This window comes from Pipistrellus hanaki (genome assembly GCF_964339955.1).
Source record: "Pipistrellus hanaki genome assembly, chromosome: 15".
NCBI lineage: Eukaryota > Metazoa > Chordata > Mammalia > Chiroptera > Vespertilionidae > Pipistrellus > Pipistrellus hanaki.
In genome coordinates this window covers 44,589,317-44,607,187 of record NC_140517.1, presented here as the reverse complement: position 1 = coordinate 44,607,187, position 17,871 = coordinate 44,589,317, and the positions used below count along the sequence as shown (strand labels likewise).

Genomic DNA, 17,871 nt, shown 5'->3' with positions numbered 1-17,871 from the left:
CTCTGCAGCCAAATGTTCTATTTCTCCTCTTAAAGAGTGACCAGTGATTCCTGAGCCTGACTCGCACCTTTCAAGTGGAACATTCTGAGTAAGAAAATGATGTAATCTACAGAAGAAGGGGACAAAAAGATCTAAAATGCAGAGGTCACTTACGGAGAGAAATACCGAGCTCCGTGCCCAGGGCAGGCCCCTCACTGGCCAGCCTGGCCAGCCGCACCCCCTCCTCAAACAACGCGTCGGCCAGCGCCCTCTCCATTCAGACCCTGCCCGGTCACAAGCAGCGGGGAGACAGGACCTTTTCTCCAGCCGGCACTTGAGCGGCACATGACCTTGACTCTGGGCATCTGCTGCTCTCTGCCAACCACGCTCACCGAGGGAAGATGGCACAGGACATTCCCGTGACTGTTGTCTGACAGACAGAGAAAAGATGTGAGGCTTTAAACAAGAATCGCAGCTGGGCTTGGGGCCCGGGAGCTGCTCAAACAGGCTAGAGCGGGGGCGGTAGACGGGGGCTTGCAAAGAAAAAACAAGGCAGGTTGCTGACAATGTTGCCCATTATTGCAATCTGGTCTCCGTGGGCCTTGGTTTCCCATCTGCAAAAGTGGATTAAGGAAATGTCACAAGGCTCTGGTGAAGTTCAGATTTCAAAAATGGACACAATGCCGTTATTGGTGATGCTAATGATTCAAATCTGACTGAGCGCTCTGAAATACGCAGTGTTCGGTGATGCTTAAGCATTTTCTAGGGGTGGCGAACTTGGCCAAATGACTTAACCTCTCCAAAACTCAATTTCTTCTTGTGAAAATGGGATGATCACAATAAAATCTGTTCTCTTGAGGGTGCTGCGAAGATTTAATGTGATCGTGGTGCATATAAAGCGCTAATCAACAATTATCAATACACAATGGCCAGATCTTCGTTCATTCTGTGTGCTGAGTCTGTTCTCTCACCGCTCTACCCGCTGCTGCCTGAGCAGCACTGTGGGTCCCCTCTACCCCCCCCCCCCCAATGACAGCGCCTCCTTCCTTTCTGAATGACTGTGGTCTGCCTTCTCTCTACCACTGATAAGGCAGTGGCACCAAACAAAAAAAAACAAAACCACTGTTTTTTCTTCCTCCCTCCCTACAAATTATTTTTAAACATTTGTGGTCATGACAGCAGCAAATCAACAAGTGCTCAGCTGCTGCCCCATTATCGGAACCCATTTCCCTGTGGCTGCTCCTCCTCAGTGGCTCTTGTCATTGCTGGGACCAAACAGCCCCTGGGGAACACTGGGTCCAAACGGTGAAGGCTGCCTTCGGCCTGGTTTACCAAGGTTACAAGTTCTAAAATAAGTTTCTTCTAAAGAGAGCTGATCAGCAAATCAAGCTGAGGTCTGGGGACAAAGTCAATTAAAAAACCATGAAAACAGGGAAGTGGGGAGTGTACTGGGGGCAGGGAGATTTGAGGAAGGAGACCTTAAGGGAAGGGTTCCCTAAAGTCTACCTACAACAATTAAAAAAGTACAAAGTGTCCTTCGAAAGGAAACCTTGCAAAAGGACCCATGCAGCGATGAGGTATAAAATGCTAGAAAGTTCTGAAGAATATGCAAGAAATGGCAGTTTCCTGAGGTATCTGAATATTTTACTAAGTTGCCTTCCCTTTACTTACAACTTAGAAAAGGAAAAATGGACCTATTTCTAAGGCTCTCCTGTACGTGACCGTTGTGAAGAGAGGACCGTCCCAAATCTCCATTTCTATGAGAAAACGGAAGCCATGAAGTGGAGGGACTTGCTCAAGGCCAGGAAGTATATGGCAGAGGTGAGACCTAACTTCTTTCTTCCAAATCCAAATCTGGAGACCTCAAGGCTCGGGTGACAAAGCAGACGTGAACCCCAAACTCACTGGCTAGATTGATGAACCAAGAACAACCGGTCATCTCAGAAAAGATACAAATTCGCCCAAGGAGGGCCTACGCCTGACCTCGCCAACTCCAGCAGAGACAGGAGCTGCTGGCTGGTGATGGCCCTCGCTGCCTGGAGACAAGGAGTTAAAGGAGAGCACAAGTGCTCCCCAAGCCCGTGGATGGTGTATAGGCCTAGTCCTGCAACTAGGCCTGGGGTTTAGAGATAGTTCCTGTCTTTCAAATGTGGCACAGTGGGAAAAGGTCATGGCCAACTATGCAAATTAGCAGCACCTAGATGGTTTTACATAGGCCTCAAATCCTATCCTATATAATAAAAGCTTAGTATGCTAAGTGTCTGAACGTTAGTTCGACCATTTGATTTCACTATTACGTGCACTGACCACCAGGGCAGACGCTCTGATGGGTAGGTTAGCTTGTTGCTGGGGTCCGGCCGATTGGGACTGGAGTCTCCCAAGGTCCCTCCCCAGCCCCGATTGTGCACTGGGCCTCTAGTTAATTAATAAAGCCTTAAGTTAAGAACTGGCAAGATTCATCCTGGCCAATGCTGCCTAATGGTTAGTGTCTGCCCAGGCACCAAACACGTCCCTGGGTTGTGGGTTCAGCCCCTTCCCCAGTTGGGGCATATGCAGAAGACAACTAGTCAATGTGTCTCTCTCATATCAATGCTTCTCTCTCCCACTCTCTCTGAAAAGCCATGGAAAATTTTGATTAAAAAAAAAATTGGCAAGATTCTCCATACAGGACAGGTGATTGCAGCAATCAACCAATCTACACTTACCAAGCCCTGTTCCGCGTCAGGCCTGCACTGGACAGTCAAGAGATGAGGAGCTATGGTCCCTCCCCTCAAGTCAGTCCCGTTGTCCAGAGGGAGGGGTGGGATTACAGAGGAAGAAAGGCCAACTCAGATAGTGAGTTAAGTCTTGGAGGTAACACCAGAGCGATAAAGATAAGACGAAAGGCCAGATCAGGTATTCTGGGGAGGAGGAATATAATGTGTATAGAAATGAGACTGACAGCATGTGATGACAGAGGTTTGGGGGATAACAAGTGGTTCCACATGAGTGTGGGGTGCAAGGAGGGCAGAAGAGATGGAATGAGAAGAAAAGGTCAGCTGGCCCTAGGTCTGGGATGTTAAGCCAGGAAGTCTACATTGTGTTCTGAAGCAAAATACAATCACGGGAGGGTTTTAGTTTTTCAGTAGACTAGTCTGGTAACCGAAAACGGATAAGGAGGAAGAGCTCTGAAGGCAGCGGGCAGCTGGGAGGCAATCTCCTCTGGAAGATCTCCTGGCACATGGAGAGGAAGGACGGAGGGGTTAGGCTGAACTTCACAGAGTGCACAGAGGGTACTGGCCTGGGACTCTCATGGTCTATATAAGAGAAAATGGCCAATGGGTTGGAAGAAAACTAAGTAACAGCTCAACTTGGAGCACCGGTCCAACAGACTCATTCCAGCCCCAGATGTCCATAGGCGACCCATTAGAACATTTTCTGGTTTATCTTTTTTTTTTTTTTTTAAATATATTTTATTAATTTTTTACAGAGAGGAAGGGAGAGGGATAGAAAGTCAGAAACATCGATGAGAGAGAAACATCGATCAGCTGCCTCTTGCACACCCCCACTAGGGATGTGCCCACAACCGAGGTACATGCCCTTGACCGGAATCAAACTCAGGACCCTTGAGTCTGCAAGCCAACGCTCTATCCACTGAGCCAAACTGGTTTCGGCTTCTGGTTTACCTTTAATCCTTGTTCTTATTCCAACCCACAGCCAACTACAGGAGAAAGTGACTCACCAAAGGCCACCACGGGATGGCCTCTGCCCCTCTGGGACCTGCCTCCATGCCACTGCTTGTATTCCTAGCAGGGTCTTACACAGCTCCAGACAAAACTGAAAGGCCGTGTGCAGTTGGAAAATTGTTTATATGCAAATACACCCCCTACAGCGGGCCCAACACTTCTGCATGCCAAAGGGAATACTTTTTGCAGAGCAAGGGGCCGAGGTGGAGGCCATCTTCCTTGCTTAGCAGTGGGGCCGCACTCACTGCACCTGGCAAATCCGCGGGCTTTCCGGAACGCACACAAAGAACACCAGGTTAAGACCACCCACCCTCTGCAGAGATGATGGGGATACAATGCTAAATGAGGCCCCTCCCATGGACCCAGGACAGATCGGAAAGCCCTTTGCAGGTATTATCCAACCGGCAACAAATATCAGGCTTGTTCCAGGTGGTGAGAACCGGCTTTTTTGGTTATTTTAAATTTAATGTTGAATAATTGTAGAATCACAGAAAAATTGTACAGAATTCCCGAATAACTGCATTTAGATTCCCCAAATGTACATATGCTACACTTGTCATTATTCCTTTTTATTTTTATCTATACACTAGGAATGTTCCTGCAAGATTTCTGGAGGGCTTCCCTCCCCCACCGCCACCTCTCCTGCCCCCCCCCCACTCCCGAGAGGTGGGCGGGTGGGACACCCAACCCACTGCACCCGTGGGCACCACCGCCACGCGCACCACTGTGCACCTCGTCCTGCCCCACACACTGCCAGTGCTTTCCCTCCAGCAGCTGCGGCCGCCTTGCTTTCCACTTTCCCTCTCTTCCTTCTAGGCTGTCTTCAGTCTTCACCCCTCCCTCCCTCCGTGTATGCAAATTAACTACCATCTTTGTTGGGTTAATTTGTATACTCATTCTGACTGGCTGGTGGGCATGGCTTGTGTGGCAATGATGGTTAATTTGCATATTACTCTGTTATTAGGTTAGATACCCATTTTTTCCTGAATAATTTGAAATTCACCCCTTAATACAAGAACACTCTTACATAACCATAAAACAATTATCAAAATTACAAAATCAACACTGATAGGAGTATTCTCATCTAATCTACAGACCTTCATCACATTTGACCGACTGTCGCATTAATGCCCTTGAGAGCATAAAGAAAAGTCTTCCACGCTCTCAGATCCACTCGGGGATTCTACATGCCATTTCATCATCATGTCTCTTCATTTGCCTTTAATCTGGAATGGGTTCCTCGGTTCTTTAGGATACTTTGAAAAGAACCATGTTGTGTATTTTTTTTACAGGATATTCTTCAATTCGAGTTTGTGTGATGTCTCTTCATTAAGAAATTCTGACTACCAGCCCTGGACAAGAATTCCTGCGTGGTGCTGTGTCCTTACACACTCTGGACAGGAAACCCTGTGTGTGTCTCTCAGTGCATACTATCAGCAGGCATGAGATCTATTTGTCCTGTTCTTAGAATGCTAACTTTGATCTCTTGGTTGAGGAACAATCTGCCAGTGTTCTCTAAAGTAGTGGTCACCAACCTTTCAGACCTCACAGACCACCAATTGGTGACCACTGCTCTAATGTGTCTCTCAGTATTAAAAAGCATCTTGGGCCTGGCCAGTGTGGCTCAGTGGTCGAGCAACAACCTATGAACCAGGAGGTCACAGCTAGATTCCCCATCAGGGCATGTGCCAAGGTTTCGGGCTTGATCCCCAGTAGGGGGCGTGCAGGAGGCAGTTGATGGATGATTCTCTCATTGATGTCTCTCTCTCTCCCTCCTCCTCATTCTCTGAAATCAATAAAAAAAAATATATGCCCTAGCTGGCTTGGCTCAGTGGATAGTGTTGGCCTGCGGACTAAAGGGCCCCAGGTTCAATTCCATTCACGGGCACATGACTGGGTTATGGGCTCCATCCACAGTGTGAGGCATGCAGGAGGCAGTCGATCAATGATTCTCTCTCATCATTAATGTTTCTTTTTTTTCTTTAAATCTTTTTTAAAAAATATATATTTTATTGATTTTTTATAGAGAGGAAGAAAGAGGGATAGAGTTAGAAACATTGATCAGCTGCCTCCTACAAACCCCTACTGCGGATGTGCCCGCAACCAAGGTACATGCCCTTGACCGGAATCGAACCTGGGACCCTTGAGTCTGTAGGCTGATCCTCTCTCCACTGAGCCAAACCGGTCAGGGCTAATGTTTCTTATCTCTCCCTCTCTGAAATCAAGAAAAAGTATATTTTAAAAAGAAATATAAAATAAATACATACATTTTCTTAGCGCTAGCTGGTTCGGGTCAGTGGAGAGCACTGCCTGCAGACCGAAGGTAAGCTGCAGGTTCCGATGAAGGGCAAGTGCCTTGGTTGCAGGCTCCTCCCCAGTCCAGGCCCGGTCAGGGCTCATGCAGGTGGCAACCAATCGATGTCTCTCTCTCTCATGCTGATGTTTCTCTCTTTTCCATCCACCTCCTTCCCTTCTACTCTGAAAATCAATGGAAACAATATCCTCGGTGAGGATTAAAAACAATAAACAAACAAACAAACAAACAAACATCGTGGGAGGCGACAACCAACCCATTTACAGCACACTTTCCCGTTACTTTTAGCATTTATCAATGACTCTTGACAATTTTTAACACTACAGTGAAAATACAGAGATTTTATCTTTATTCCTGCTTAATTTATTGTTATTCTACTATAAAACAAAAAAACTTTCTTCTTTCCTCTATTTATTTACTTGTCAGTGTAGACTCATGGGTTCTTATTTTATTCTATGGGTTATAAACTATTACTACCATTATTTATTTGATCCTTTAATTGGCCCAAAAAGCTGACTCCTGGGTCCGGTTGACATGACCCATCACTCTTTGAGCATTTCCTTATTTTCTGGCATAGCAGATATTCCAAGCTCACCTATAATTTTCTTACCCCAGCCCCAGAATCAGCCATTTCTCCAAGTATCCCTGTTTTCTTGGAATAAAACAATTATAACCTGGGTATGAAGTGTGTTCATTGCTACTGGAGTTTCTTTGCTTCTAAGCTCTCTCAGCAAACGGTAGAAAACATGTATGCATAAATATGAAAACATACATACACACATCTATTTCTATAGCTACAAATAAAACACCATGGCTTCACCTGATGACTCAAATTCCAATCCAATCCCACAGGGTTCCTTCTAGCCTTTCCCACCTTCCATATTTACAGAAACTCCCTTTTCTGGCAATAACAAAAAAAATATTATCCACAATACACAGGATGAGGCAAAAGTAGGTTTACAGTTGTTCATATGGAAAATAATCATAATTAAAAGAAGAATAAACTGCATTTTACATTTCATAATTGTAAACCTACTTCTGCCCCACCCTGTACTTACCTATTTATTTGCTCAATTCTAGAATACATAGTTTCAGAATTACTAACCCATATCACTGTGAAAAACAAACCTACTAACCAGAATTCAATATTTGTTTACAGATTTTTCTTTAGAACATGTGTTAGTTCCTTTTTTTCCTATAGTAATGCCCCCATTTGACACGCTGGACTTAATCAGCCCTGGCCAGGAAGCTCAGTTGGTTAGAGCATCGTCCCAATACACCGATGTGGTAGATTCCAGTCAGGGCATATAGAAGAATTAACTAACGAATGCATAAGTAGAACAATAAATCGATGTTTCTCTCTATCAAATTAATTAAAAACAAAATGTTTTATTGTTTAAAGTATTACATGTGTCTTCTTTTTCCCTGATTGACACCCCCCGGCCACTCCCACCCCCGAGGGCAAGCCCTGACCGTCCCAGTGTCTGTGTCCACAAAATTTTTTAAAATAGTGAATCAAGGCTTTGACACTGGACATGAGTTCCCATTCTTCTGTGGCAATGGACTCCCTCTAGAAACGTGAGGCTTTACAGAAATGCGGCGATGCCAGCCAATCCTAGGTATTCTGATTCAGTCAATCGGAGCTGGAACCAGGGAACCTGTACTTCACAGATGTTCCCAGAGAAGCACTGGCTGTAATATAAAAAGCCTAAAGAGCAGGGCCCCGATTTCTCCTCTGGCCCGTTCCAGCCTCATGGGGACATGGTCCTGGCGGTGCTGCCTGCCTTGTCTACACGCCTGCTCCTCTGCCTGCGACAGTCTCGCCTCTCTTCACCAGAGAGCAAACACCAAGCCTTTAAAATCCAGCTCAGAAGCCTCCTCCTCTTTGAGGACTATCCAACTTCCCAAACATGGCCACACCCTCCGTTCCCTGAGCTCCCGTGGTTTGCCTTGGATTATGAAACAATGCGCACACACTGAAAAACAGACCAGCACAACATGACAGCTTTGTCCACTGCCCTGTTACAGCTCTCCTCCAGAGAAGTAGAATTATCTGTTTGTCTTTTCTACTGGCAATAAGACTTCCTCTTCCTCCTCTGATGATTCCCAGGCACGGGATCTGGCACACAGCAGGTGCTCAAAAAAAGGTTTGGTCTTAAGATTATTTGCAGCTTTAACCCTGTGGCTCAAAGATGGTCTAAGTGCTTTTCCATGAGTCTTCAGAAAGGATTCTGTGCTAAGCAGTTCTCGTTCTGAGATGAAGTCCGTTTCTTCCTGCTCTGGACTAAACCTGCCTGTTATTGTTCATGCTGCTAAGTGAATGCTGTTTCCATACTAGACCTGATATTTTTAGCACTCCTGTTATGATAAACTCACACTAACCTCAAAAAGAACAAATCAAAGTCAACTTTTTGCCACAGGAAACCAGCTCATGCTTAATGTTTTGCAACATGCCATGGGAGAATAATAAAAAGATGAGACCTTTTGCTCACAGATGGCGAGGCCAACGTTCAAGATAGTGGAAAAATGCAGCAGGAAGCGTTCAGTCTGGCCACTATCTTATTAAGTAAACTGGAAAAACACCCAGCACCCAAACAAGGCAAACACACGCACATGAACGGCGGGCAGCCCCTTTCCCAGACGCTGACTTGAGCATGGGGCAGTAAGAACCATCTACATGTGAGGGCGGGCCGGGGCCAGGACGGCACTGGAATCAAAAGCCTGCTGGGTGCCCAGAGAAGCAGACAGGTGAGAGGACCCTGCGGGGTCACCATGGGCTGGCTGCGCTCCCTCTAGGGTGGAGTAAAGGACCAGATAAGCACCAGCCAGCCCCTCATGACAAAATATTCATCAAGCACCTACTATGCCCGCCAATGGGTGAAATCAAATCAGGTGCCCTGCAAGGTGTCCTCAGGCGTGCATCACAGCCAAACACCTTGTTCTCTAGGAATTCCTTAGGCAGGTGGATCAGTCACATTCCTAGAAGGGTCTAGGGAACAAATTCCAAGGACTGGGAAAAACTAAAAGCTATTTATTTACGTGACTTTCAGGATGAGACTGGTCAGAAAAATCTGTCTGTATACTTAAAATAGGTAAACTTTCTGTTACAAATCATACCTCAATAAAGTTTTTAAAGCACAAAAATAAATAATACAGAACAAGACGACACATTTTCACTGACTATTTAGAATAAGAAGAGATTTCAGAGAGAGGCTGGCTAACATAGTCGTCCCATTTCTATAGACGAGGAAATAAAATCCTAAAGCGGCAAACTGACTTATCTATGCCCAAGGTCACACAGACAGAGGATGGCGAGTGTGTTTGGCAGAAGGCAAGTTCACCTGTGGAAGCTGCTATGTTCTCCTGGGTAAGTCCAACAAGGTCAATTACAGGAGAACCTCAGTTCTATGGATGGCTGAGTAGAAAACGGAAATAAGTATTTCTCTGAATATAAGAATAAGGTGCCCCGCCAGCGTGGCACATTGGTTGAGTGTCAACCCATGAATCAGGAGGTCATGGTTTGATTCCTGGTCAGGATACATGCCTGTGTTTTGGGCTTGATCCCCAGTGTGAGATGTGCATGAGGCAGCTGATCAATGATTCTCCCCTCATTAATGTTTCTCTCTCTCCCCCTCTCTTTTCTGCTCTGAAATTAGCAAAAATTAAAAAGAGGTTTGTTTTTCTTCTTCTTTGTTTTTGTTTTTTTGCAGCTCAAGGAACCATGAGCAGCAAAGTCCTCTGCGACACCCTTACAGAGGCAGTGCCAGAGGTCCTGCCGGGAACCAGCGTAAGCGCCAGAAGTGTTCGGAGACGGTGGAGCTGCAGATCAGCCTGAAGAACCAGGACCCTCAGAAGGACAAATGCTTCTCAGGCACCGTCAGGCTAAGTCCATGCCACCCCAACTTCTCCGTGCGCGCGCTGGGGGACCAGCAGCACTGCGATGAGGCCGAGGCCATGGACCTCGGGGCACTGAAGAAACTCAACAAGAATAAGAGACTGCTCAAGACAAGAATAAGAGACTGCTCAAGAAGCTGGCCAAGAAGTACGATGCCTTTTTGGTTTCAGAGTCATGCTAAATGAACATACGTCTCAATTCTAATAGGTTCACTCTCTCTTTTTAGGATGGAATGAGGCCTCGAAGGGGTGTGACTTGGCCATGATCATGCAACGCATTAGTGGTGGTCTTACCTTTTAAAATTCTATGACTATTATAGGATTGTACATGTAAAAATGGTTAAGATGCTACATTGTATGGTATTTTTTTTTTACCATAATAAAAACATCCTGTGACTATTAACTAATAACATAGTTTTTAATCACCAAATCCAAAGTGCTGAAACTTAAAACTGAAAAGAACTAGTACTGTTTAGAAGAGAGAAGTAACCATCTGAATTTATATAAGGCGGGGCAAGAGTTTGCAATTGTTTGATTGGAAAAGAATATAATAATTAATAAATAGTAATACAAGAATAAACTGTGTTTTGCATACTCACAAGCGTAAACGTACTTTTGTCCCATCCTGTATTATCTAACAAAGTATCACAGGCAGAAAATAAAACTCAACAGGATTGCTATGATACTATTACAGTACTCAGGAATTAAGGGTAAACTGAGTCAACTCCCAAACTTCTACACGTAAAACAAACAAACAAACCAAAAAGCACACAACTTCATGAACACAGGTCTGTGGGACTTGATGTTGTAATCACCCAGCCTCCCAAGGCCCCTGGGCAGCCCCGTGCTAGAGAGGAATCAGTGAGCTCCGGGAATGTGAGGCTGTGGTTCAACATCACCCATCGGAAAAACTGGTGGAGCTAGGTCTGAAAGCCAAGTCCGTTTTAATTCCAAAGCTCAAGCCCTGAACAACCACACAGCAAGGCTGGCCGTTCCGCCATAATGTTAAAACTCCTGCTTCTTCATCTGTTTCCTCATCTGGAGAAACCAAACTGGGGAGATTCTCACCCTGCTGACTTCATGTGGTGTGTGATGATGACTTGGATACATGAAAACTGTAAAAGGCTAGACTAGGGTTCCTCAACGATGGGGAGCTGTCCTATGATACTTAGCAGCATCCCTGCCCTCTCCCCGCTAGATGCCAGCAACCTCTCCCCTCCCACTCCCCCCACAACTGGAACAGCCCAGAAATGTCCCCAGACACTGCTAATGTACTACTCTGGCAGGCAAACTGCCCCTGGTTGGAAATCACCACATCGTGGTAATCTCCAATACCAGTTGACCAATGTGACTAATTTATAAGCAGCAGCTACACCCAAAACCTTTGCAAAAGGACAACTACTATTTATGAGGGACTTTTCTATGCTCCAGGCACTGAGCAATCAGCTTCCCCCAAAGGGCGGACCCCATGCTCTCTCTGCACTGCAGGCAGGAGGGTGCTGCTGGGACTCCAGTTAGCACTTCCTGCTGAACTGCCCAGTCCTTAAGAGGGGCTGTTTTCTGAGTCCTACTCACAGGCAGAAGACTCATTCCTACTTAGCCCATTTCATTATTGCTATACAAATGGATATTACGCACTTCAAAATAGTTCATCCCCAACCTTTCCTTGTCCCCCATGGGGTCAACACCATTAATTACTATGGGAAGAGCTTTACTCGTAGATAATGTAAAGATAGACTTGAGCCCTGTCTGATCTTCTTGTTTACTAAGGAGGCTTTATCCAGCTTTCTGTATTTCCCTTTGGAGAACTAGCACGCACAGCCTTCATCCGTGCCGGCTTTGGGGGAGTTCCTGGAGTCTGCACAGATGAAGGGAAGGAAGGAGGAGGGGTGCAGCTCTCCTCTCTTCCCTGGGAAAGAAGACCAAATACTGTCTAAATGCAACCAAAAATGCCTGGTAAATTGTGTAAAGAAAAGCCACATCTCCACCTGATAGGAAGGATGATGCTTCTGCAGAGACACTGGCTCTTGCAGGCCTGGGTGAACACGTGGCGCCTGGGACAGGTGACTGGGGCCTTCAGTACATCTGTGCTGCATGGAAGCACATCCCCTAAAGTACAAAAATGTCAAGGGAATTTTTTCTCTCTCTTCTTTTCTGGCACTTAAATATGCGTTATTTTTATACTAATTAACAAACTTGTATTTTTACATGTGCTTGCAGTATAGCTGAGAATATGAGTCACCTTTATCTCTCTGTGCCTCAGTTTCTCTGTCTGTAAAAATGGGTTAGTAACAGTATCTATCCCCAACACTTGATGTTAGGGATTATTATTTTTTAAATAATATTAAAAAACTAAAAGTGCTAGGCAGAAGGAGCCAAACAATACTTAGCTAACAGCCCTTGCTACCCCCCTACCCCCCACCCCAGGAAGGAGGGAGGAAAGGAGAGAGGGAGGGACTTTTCAGGAGAGGAAAACTGGTTTGGGAGCCAAGGAAGAACTCTGCAGAGGGGAAAAATGGTGCTGAGAAAATGTTTGATTTATGACACTGTTATCTCAGGCTCAACTTTAGAGGGTAGGTCATTTCAACAAATAAACAAAGAAATTTAAAAAAGCAAAAATCGTTAGGAAACCAGAGCTCAGTGATGGTCCTCATCTCCGTTCACTCAGATGTGTGGCCACTGAGAATCAACTACTGAGGAACCTGACTCAGGGGAACACCAAGAAGCCATCGGACTCCGCAGCCACAGGTGCAGAAACCAAAGCCCGAGCGCCCCTGCCTCCCCGGAAGCCCCGGGCCCTCCCCGGAAGCCCCGGCCCTCACCTTGGAGGAGAAAGTAATCCGGAGTGGTGCGCTTCAGAGCGGCCTTGGCTTTGTCGCTGCTCCAGTCCACTTCCAGAGCCTCTTTAAGGGAGCAGAAGACCACTTTCTGTTGGGGGAAAAAAAGGCGAAACTGCTTAGGGGTAAGCTATGCTTGGTTTTAAATCACAAGGCAGTGTAGCTCTTCGCCATTTGGAGAAATGTCATTATCTAAGGTCTACTGTTCATTAAAAGAAGCTGAGGCCCCTCAAATCCAATAAACGTTTATTAAGCACTCACTGAGTGCTCCTCTGGGCACCGGGACACGGCAGTGAATAACACACTCCCTGCCTCGAAGGAAGACGGAGCAAAGCTGAAGTCCTAATACCTTTCTGGTTCTTTCTTTAACTGGGTGTATTTACACAGCAGAAATATTTGCACAAGCGAAGAAAAATATGTGTCTAGAGATATTCAATAAACTTTTTTTTAAATATATTTTATTGGTTTTGTACAGAGAGGAAGGGAGAGAGATAGAGTTAGAAACATTGATGAGTGAAAGTCATCGACCAGCTACCTCTTGCACACCCCCTACTGGGTATGTGCCCGCAACCAAGGTACATGCCCTTGACTGGAATTGAACCCGGGACCTTCAGTCCCCAAGCCGACGCTCTATCCATTGAGCCAAACCGGTTTCGGCTTCAATAAAGTTTTTTTAATAGTAAATAAAAACAAACAAAAATAAATGTTTCTCAGTAGAGGCACGCTTACTGCTGCTGATGGATGACAATACTAATAAATAACAGCAAGAAAAAGAGTAACGGGATGAAATGAGAGCTGCAGGCCATGGAAATGGAAATGGCATTTGCAAAAGCCCTGTGGTAGAAGTATGGCTAAAACCTATGAGACTAAACCAATAATCTTGGGAAATGCCGTAACATATATTTTAAAATATAGACAATTAAACATGAATGAGAAAATGGTTTCCCTTTTCGGAACAATTCCATCCAGTAGTTTCCTGGCACTGGGAAGGGCAGGAAAGAGCGCATGCGTGGAGGAGCTGGGGGCTGGCTGGAGGAGACAGCACTGAGAGAAGGACTATATCCACAGACTGGATGCAACTAGTAAATACTCTGATAATCTGGGAAGCCAGGCTTCTCAATGTCAGAGAAGAGAATTGGAAATATGGGGAGAAAACTAGAATGAAGTCTGTGGTTTTTGGTATAAACTCATTTTCAATATATGGACAGATAAAGAAATAAATGTAGATGTAAAACTCCTTTTGACCTGAGACCCCTTTGGAAGCCAAAACAAAAAACAAAAACCAAACCAAGGGAATTAAAATGCTGATGAGCTGAAACTGGTTTGGCTCAGTGGTAGAGCGTCGGTCTGCAGACTGAAGGGTCCCGGGTTCGATTCCGGTCCAGGGCATGTACATTGGTTGCGGGCACATCCCCAGTGGGAGGGGTGCAAAAGGCAGCTGGTCGATGTTTCTCTCTCATTGATGTTTCTAGCTCTTTATCTCTCTCCCTTCCTCTCTGTAAGAAAATCAATAAAATATGATCCTTTCGGAGTTCATAAGCGTGATGATTGGGTGTTCACGTGGCTGTGTGAGATGTGCCGCCCATTAACCTTGTTCCGCCTTTGGCACATGACCCGTCTGATGGGGGAGGGGGGTGTCAATAAAATATATTTTTTAAAAAAACACAAAAAAAACCCTGATGAACAATATTAACTGTTGAATATAATAGAATCAGAGGTATAGAAGGGGACTGATGATTCTCAGGGAAAAGAGGAGTGGGAGGTGAGGGAAGAGACTGAACATAAACTGTGCACCTATGGATGAGGACAATGGGGGGTGGGGAAGGGGCAGAGGGTGGGGTAGGAACCTGGTGGGTTTATTAAAAATTATTAAAAAATAATAATAAAAAATAAATGTAGATGCAATACCATGAAACAAGGAAGTGCTCAAAAAATGACAAGGACATGAAACAGAAAACAGGACACAACTTAAAGAAGTGCCCACTGGTCAAATCTGGAACATTTTGAGGATAAAAAGAAATAATACTAGATTGCAACACTTTAAATAAACTAGCATCCATTAGTCCACACACCTAAAATTAATCAAGTTTAATGAGGAATGGGATATTTACATATTTTCAAAATACCTCTCTATAAAATACATATTAGTCACAGAGGGAAAAGAGGAATTGTATTCAAAGAAGTCTGGCAGACATAATCTCACGCAAATGCTGAGAGTGAACATCAGCAGTAAAAGGCATATGGAAATCATGCACAGACCACAGAACGTGACGAGAAGCATCCGTACCGTGATATCTGTGCCAGAATGTGTAGCTGCAATCTAATCACGAGGGAACATCAGATGAACCCAAACTAAGGGACATTTTACAGACTAACTGGCTCGTAATCTTCAAAATTGCCATAAAAATCTAGATGCACGCTTGATCCTGAACTGGACCCTTTTGCCAAGGGGACATGATTGGGGCAACTGGCAACAGTTGAATGGAGTCTGAGGATTAGTGGCAATGATGTAACTGGAGGAGTTTCCTGGTTTTAATGGCTGGTCTGTGGTTATGAAGGAGGACTTGTTTGAGAAAATACAAACTGAAATACCTGGCATGATGGTGGGGGCATTGTGTTGGCATCTTCCTCTCTGACAGTTCAGGAAAAAATGCTTCTCAGTACTAGTTACTTTTCCTGGGTTTAAGATGGGTGTGTATAAATAATTTCAAAACTTGCGGAAGTATGGGTCCTCTCTCTCTTCTCTTTCTCTCTACACACACACACACAGAGGCATCATACAAATCTCTTCCCCCTCCCGCCGATATTTAAAAACAGAAAAAGAGCAAGAGAGAGGGAGAGAAAGAGAGAGACTCAAAACAAGAAGAATATAATTTAGGAGGCTTGCTGAACCAAGATCTATCAGCTACCAGGCAATTTACACAGCTTATTAAGGACCAAAATGGATATTATAAATGAAATTCCAAATTGTTAATGAAGATTAAACACACTCAAAGTTTAATTTTTCTTTTAATCCTCACACGAGGACATGCTTAAAGAGGAAGGGGGGAGGAGGAGGAGGGAGGAGAAAGGGAAGGAGGGGGGAAATGGGAGGGAGGTAGGGATAGATATGGGCTGCCTTCCGTATATGCCTGACCTGGGATGGAACCCACAATCCAAGTACGTGCCCCAACTGGGAACCTAACCAACAACTTTTCAGTGCACTGAGCCACATCAGCCAGGGCAAAACAGTCAAGGTTTTTTTAAAATATGTTTTTATTGATTTCAGAGAGAAGGAAGAGCGTGAGAATCACTGATTGGCTGCCTCTTGTACGCCCCCTACTAGGGATCAAGCCCAAACCTGGGCATGTGCCCAGACCAGGAATTGAACCATGACCTCCTGGTTCATGGATCCATGCTCAACCACTGAGCCACACTGGCCAGGCAATAGTCAAGGTTTCCAAGGTGGCTTTCTGCCTCTGGGCTGGTATACAAGATGTCTACAGTGCCCTCAAACTGTTGGGTCGCCGGGTCTGTTTGGCCTCAAAAGATAAGGCTAGTGCCATTTAGTGCCTTCAACAGGCTGCCAGACCTTCCAATGAGTCTTCAACACAGACCACGCCAGCAGCAGTATGCTGGGAATGCTATCATAATGAGGAAGCAAAGCTTTATCAGATTTTTAAAACTACCAAGACCTTCATTCAGAGGTTCTGTAGTTTGCTTCACTAAGAACAATGCTAAGAATCCACTGGTCTGCCGAAACCGGTTTGGCTCAGTGGATAGAGCGTCAGCCTGAGGACTAAGAGGTCCCAGGTTCGATTCCAGTCAAGGGCATGTACCTTGGTTGTGGGCACATCCCCAGTAGGGGTTGTGCAAGAGGCAGCTTATCGATGATTCTCTCTCATCAATGTTTCTAACTCTCTATCCCTCTCTCTTCCTCTCTGTAAAAGATCAATAAAATATATTTAAAAAAAAAAAAAAAAAAAAAAAGAATCCACTGGTCTGTTAAGCCACTATCTGATGATGAGAAAAAAAAGTTGCGTTTTAGTCTCAGTCCCACCTCTAACACTGGGACCAGAGTACAATGAAAACCCATCCATCACGTCTACATGTTTAGTTATAAATCAAACTAGCAAGCTACTAAGTAAGAGATATTGTATTCTCCTGCCTTAACAAATATACCTTCTCCACAGCCAGCCACCTGGAAGATCAGGCTCAGATTTGGAAATCTCACGCTCCTTGGAGTTCTCTGCCTGAACGAGGTGCACGGGAAAGCTGTCCCCGTTTTCCCTTCTCTTGTCGCTTTGTCCCCTCAGCTCGTCCTTTCCCACCAAATCCTGCTCTCCCCTCCTGTCTCCCCCCGCCCCCCTCCCCGCCGGGGGCACAGGCCTGCAGACAGTGATGAGGCCTGCACTCCAGAGGCAGGTCAGCGAGGAAGCCCCAAAACGCCTAGGAAGTAAGCCTGGGTTGTCTGGATGGGAAATTCTGGGGACCCAGCATCCAGAATGTGGTCTAGAACCGAGGGCAAAGGGTATGGGATGGAATCCTCACCCTGAGAGGGATGGCTGGAGGGAGGGCAGACTGGGACCTTCTAGAGCACTAGGGCCAAGAACAGAGGCCTTTTTCTCCCCCGAGTCTAAGGGCAGAACCATCCCAGTTTTGCACTAAGTTGTGGTCTCAGACAAATGAATTTACCCCTCAGCCTGACTGTGGCAGACAACTTTCAGGAAGGTCCCTGGCATCTGGGGAGGAGGTCCCCAGCGGCCCTCTCTGTGATATGTACTAGCCCTCCAGCCACAGGTGACAGAGCCAGGGGAGGGCGCATGGCCCAAGACTGACCAATCAGATCCTTTATCTTGGGAAGTGAAAATTTGAAAGTTGGAAGCGGAGCCATGTTAACCGCAGGGCTCATAAGAGAAGGGCCAAATTCCTACCACCAGCTGCCTGGTTTTTTGACCCTTTCCAGATCACAACAGGTACTCAATGCTTCTTGTGTTACTCCAGCCTGCCTCCAAGTAATGTGTCTCTCTCCCCACCTCTTTGTTGTTAATCCTCACCTGAGAATATTTTTTCCACTGTTTTTCAGAGTGGAAAGGAGAGAGGGGAGAAGGGAGAGAGACAAACATTGACATACAGATATGAG

The 17,871-nt window shown here is 45.5% G+C and overlaps 1 protein-coding gene across 1 annotated transcript in view; it reads right to left on the bottom strand.

Annotated features, from left to right (window-relative positions):
* The window catches only part of SAE1 (SUMO1 activating enzyme subunit 1), a 63,948-nt gene that overhangs the window by 16,624 nt on the left and 29,453 nt on the right, over positions 1-17,871 (bottom strand). The window contains exon 6 of the mRNA XM_084906176.1: positions 12,735-12,840. Coding sequence (XP_084762302.1) covers positions 12,735-12,840 — 106 coding nt within the window. The remainder of the gene's footprint in view (positions 1-12,734; positions 12,841-17,871) is intronic.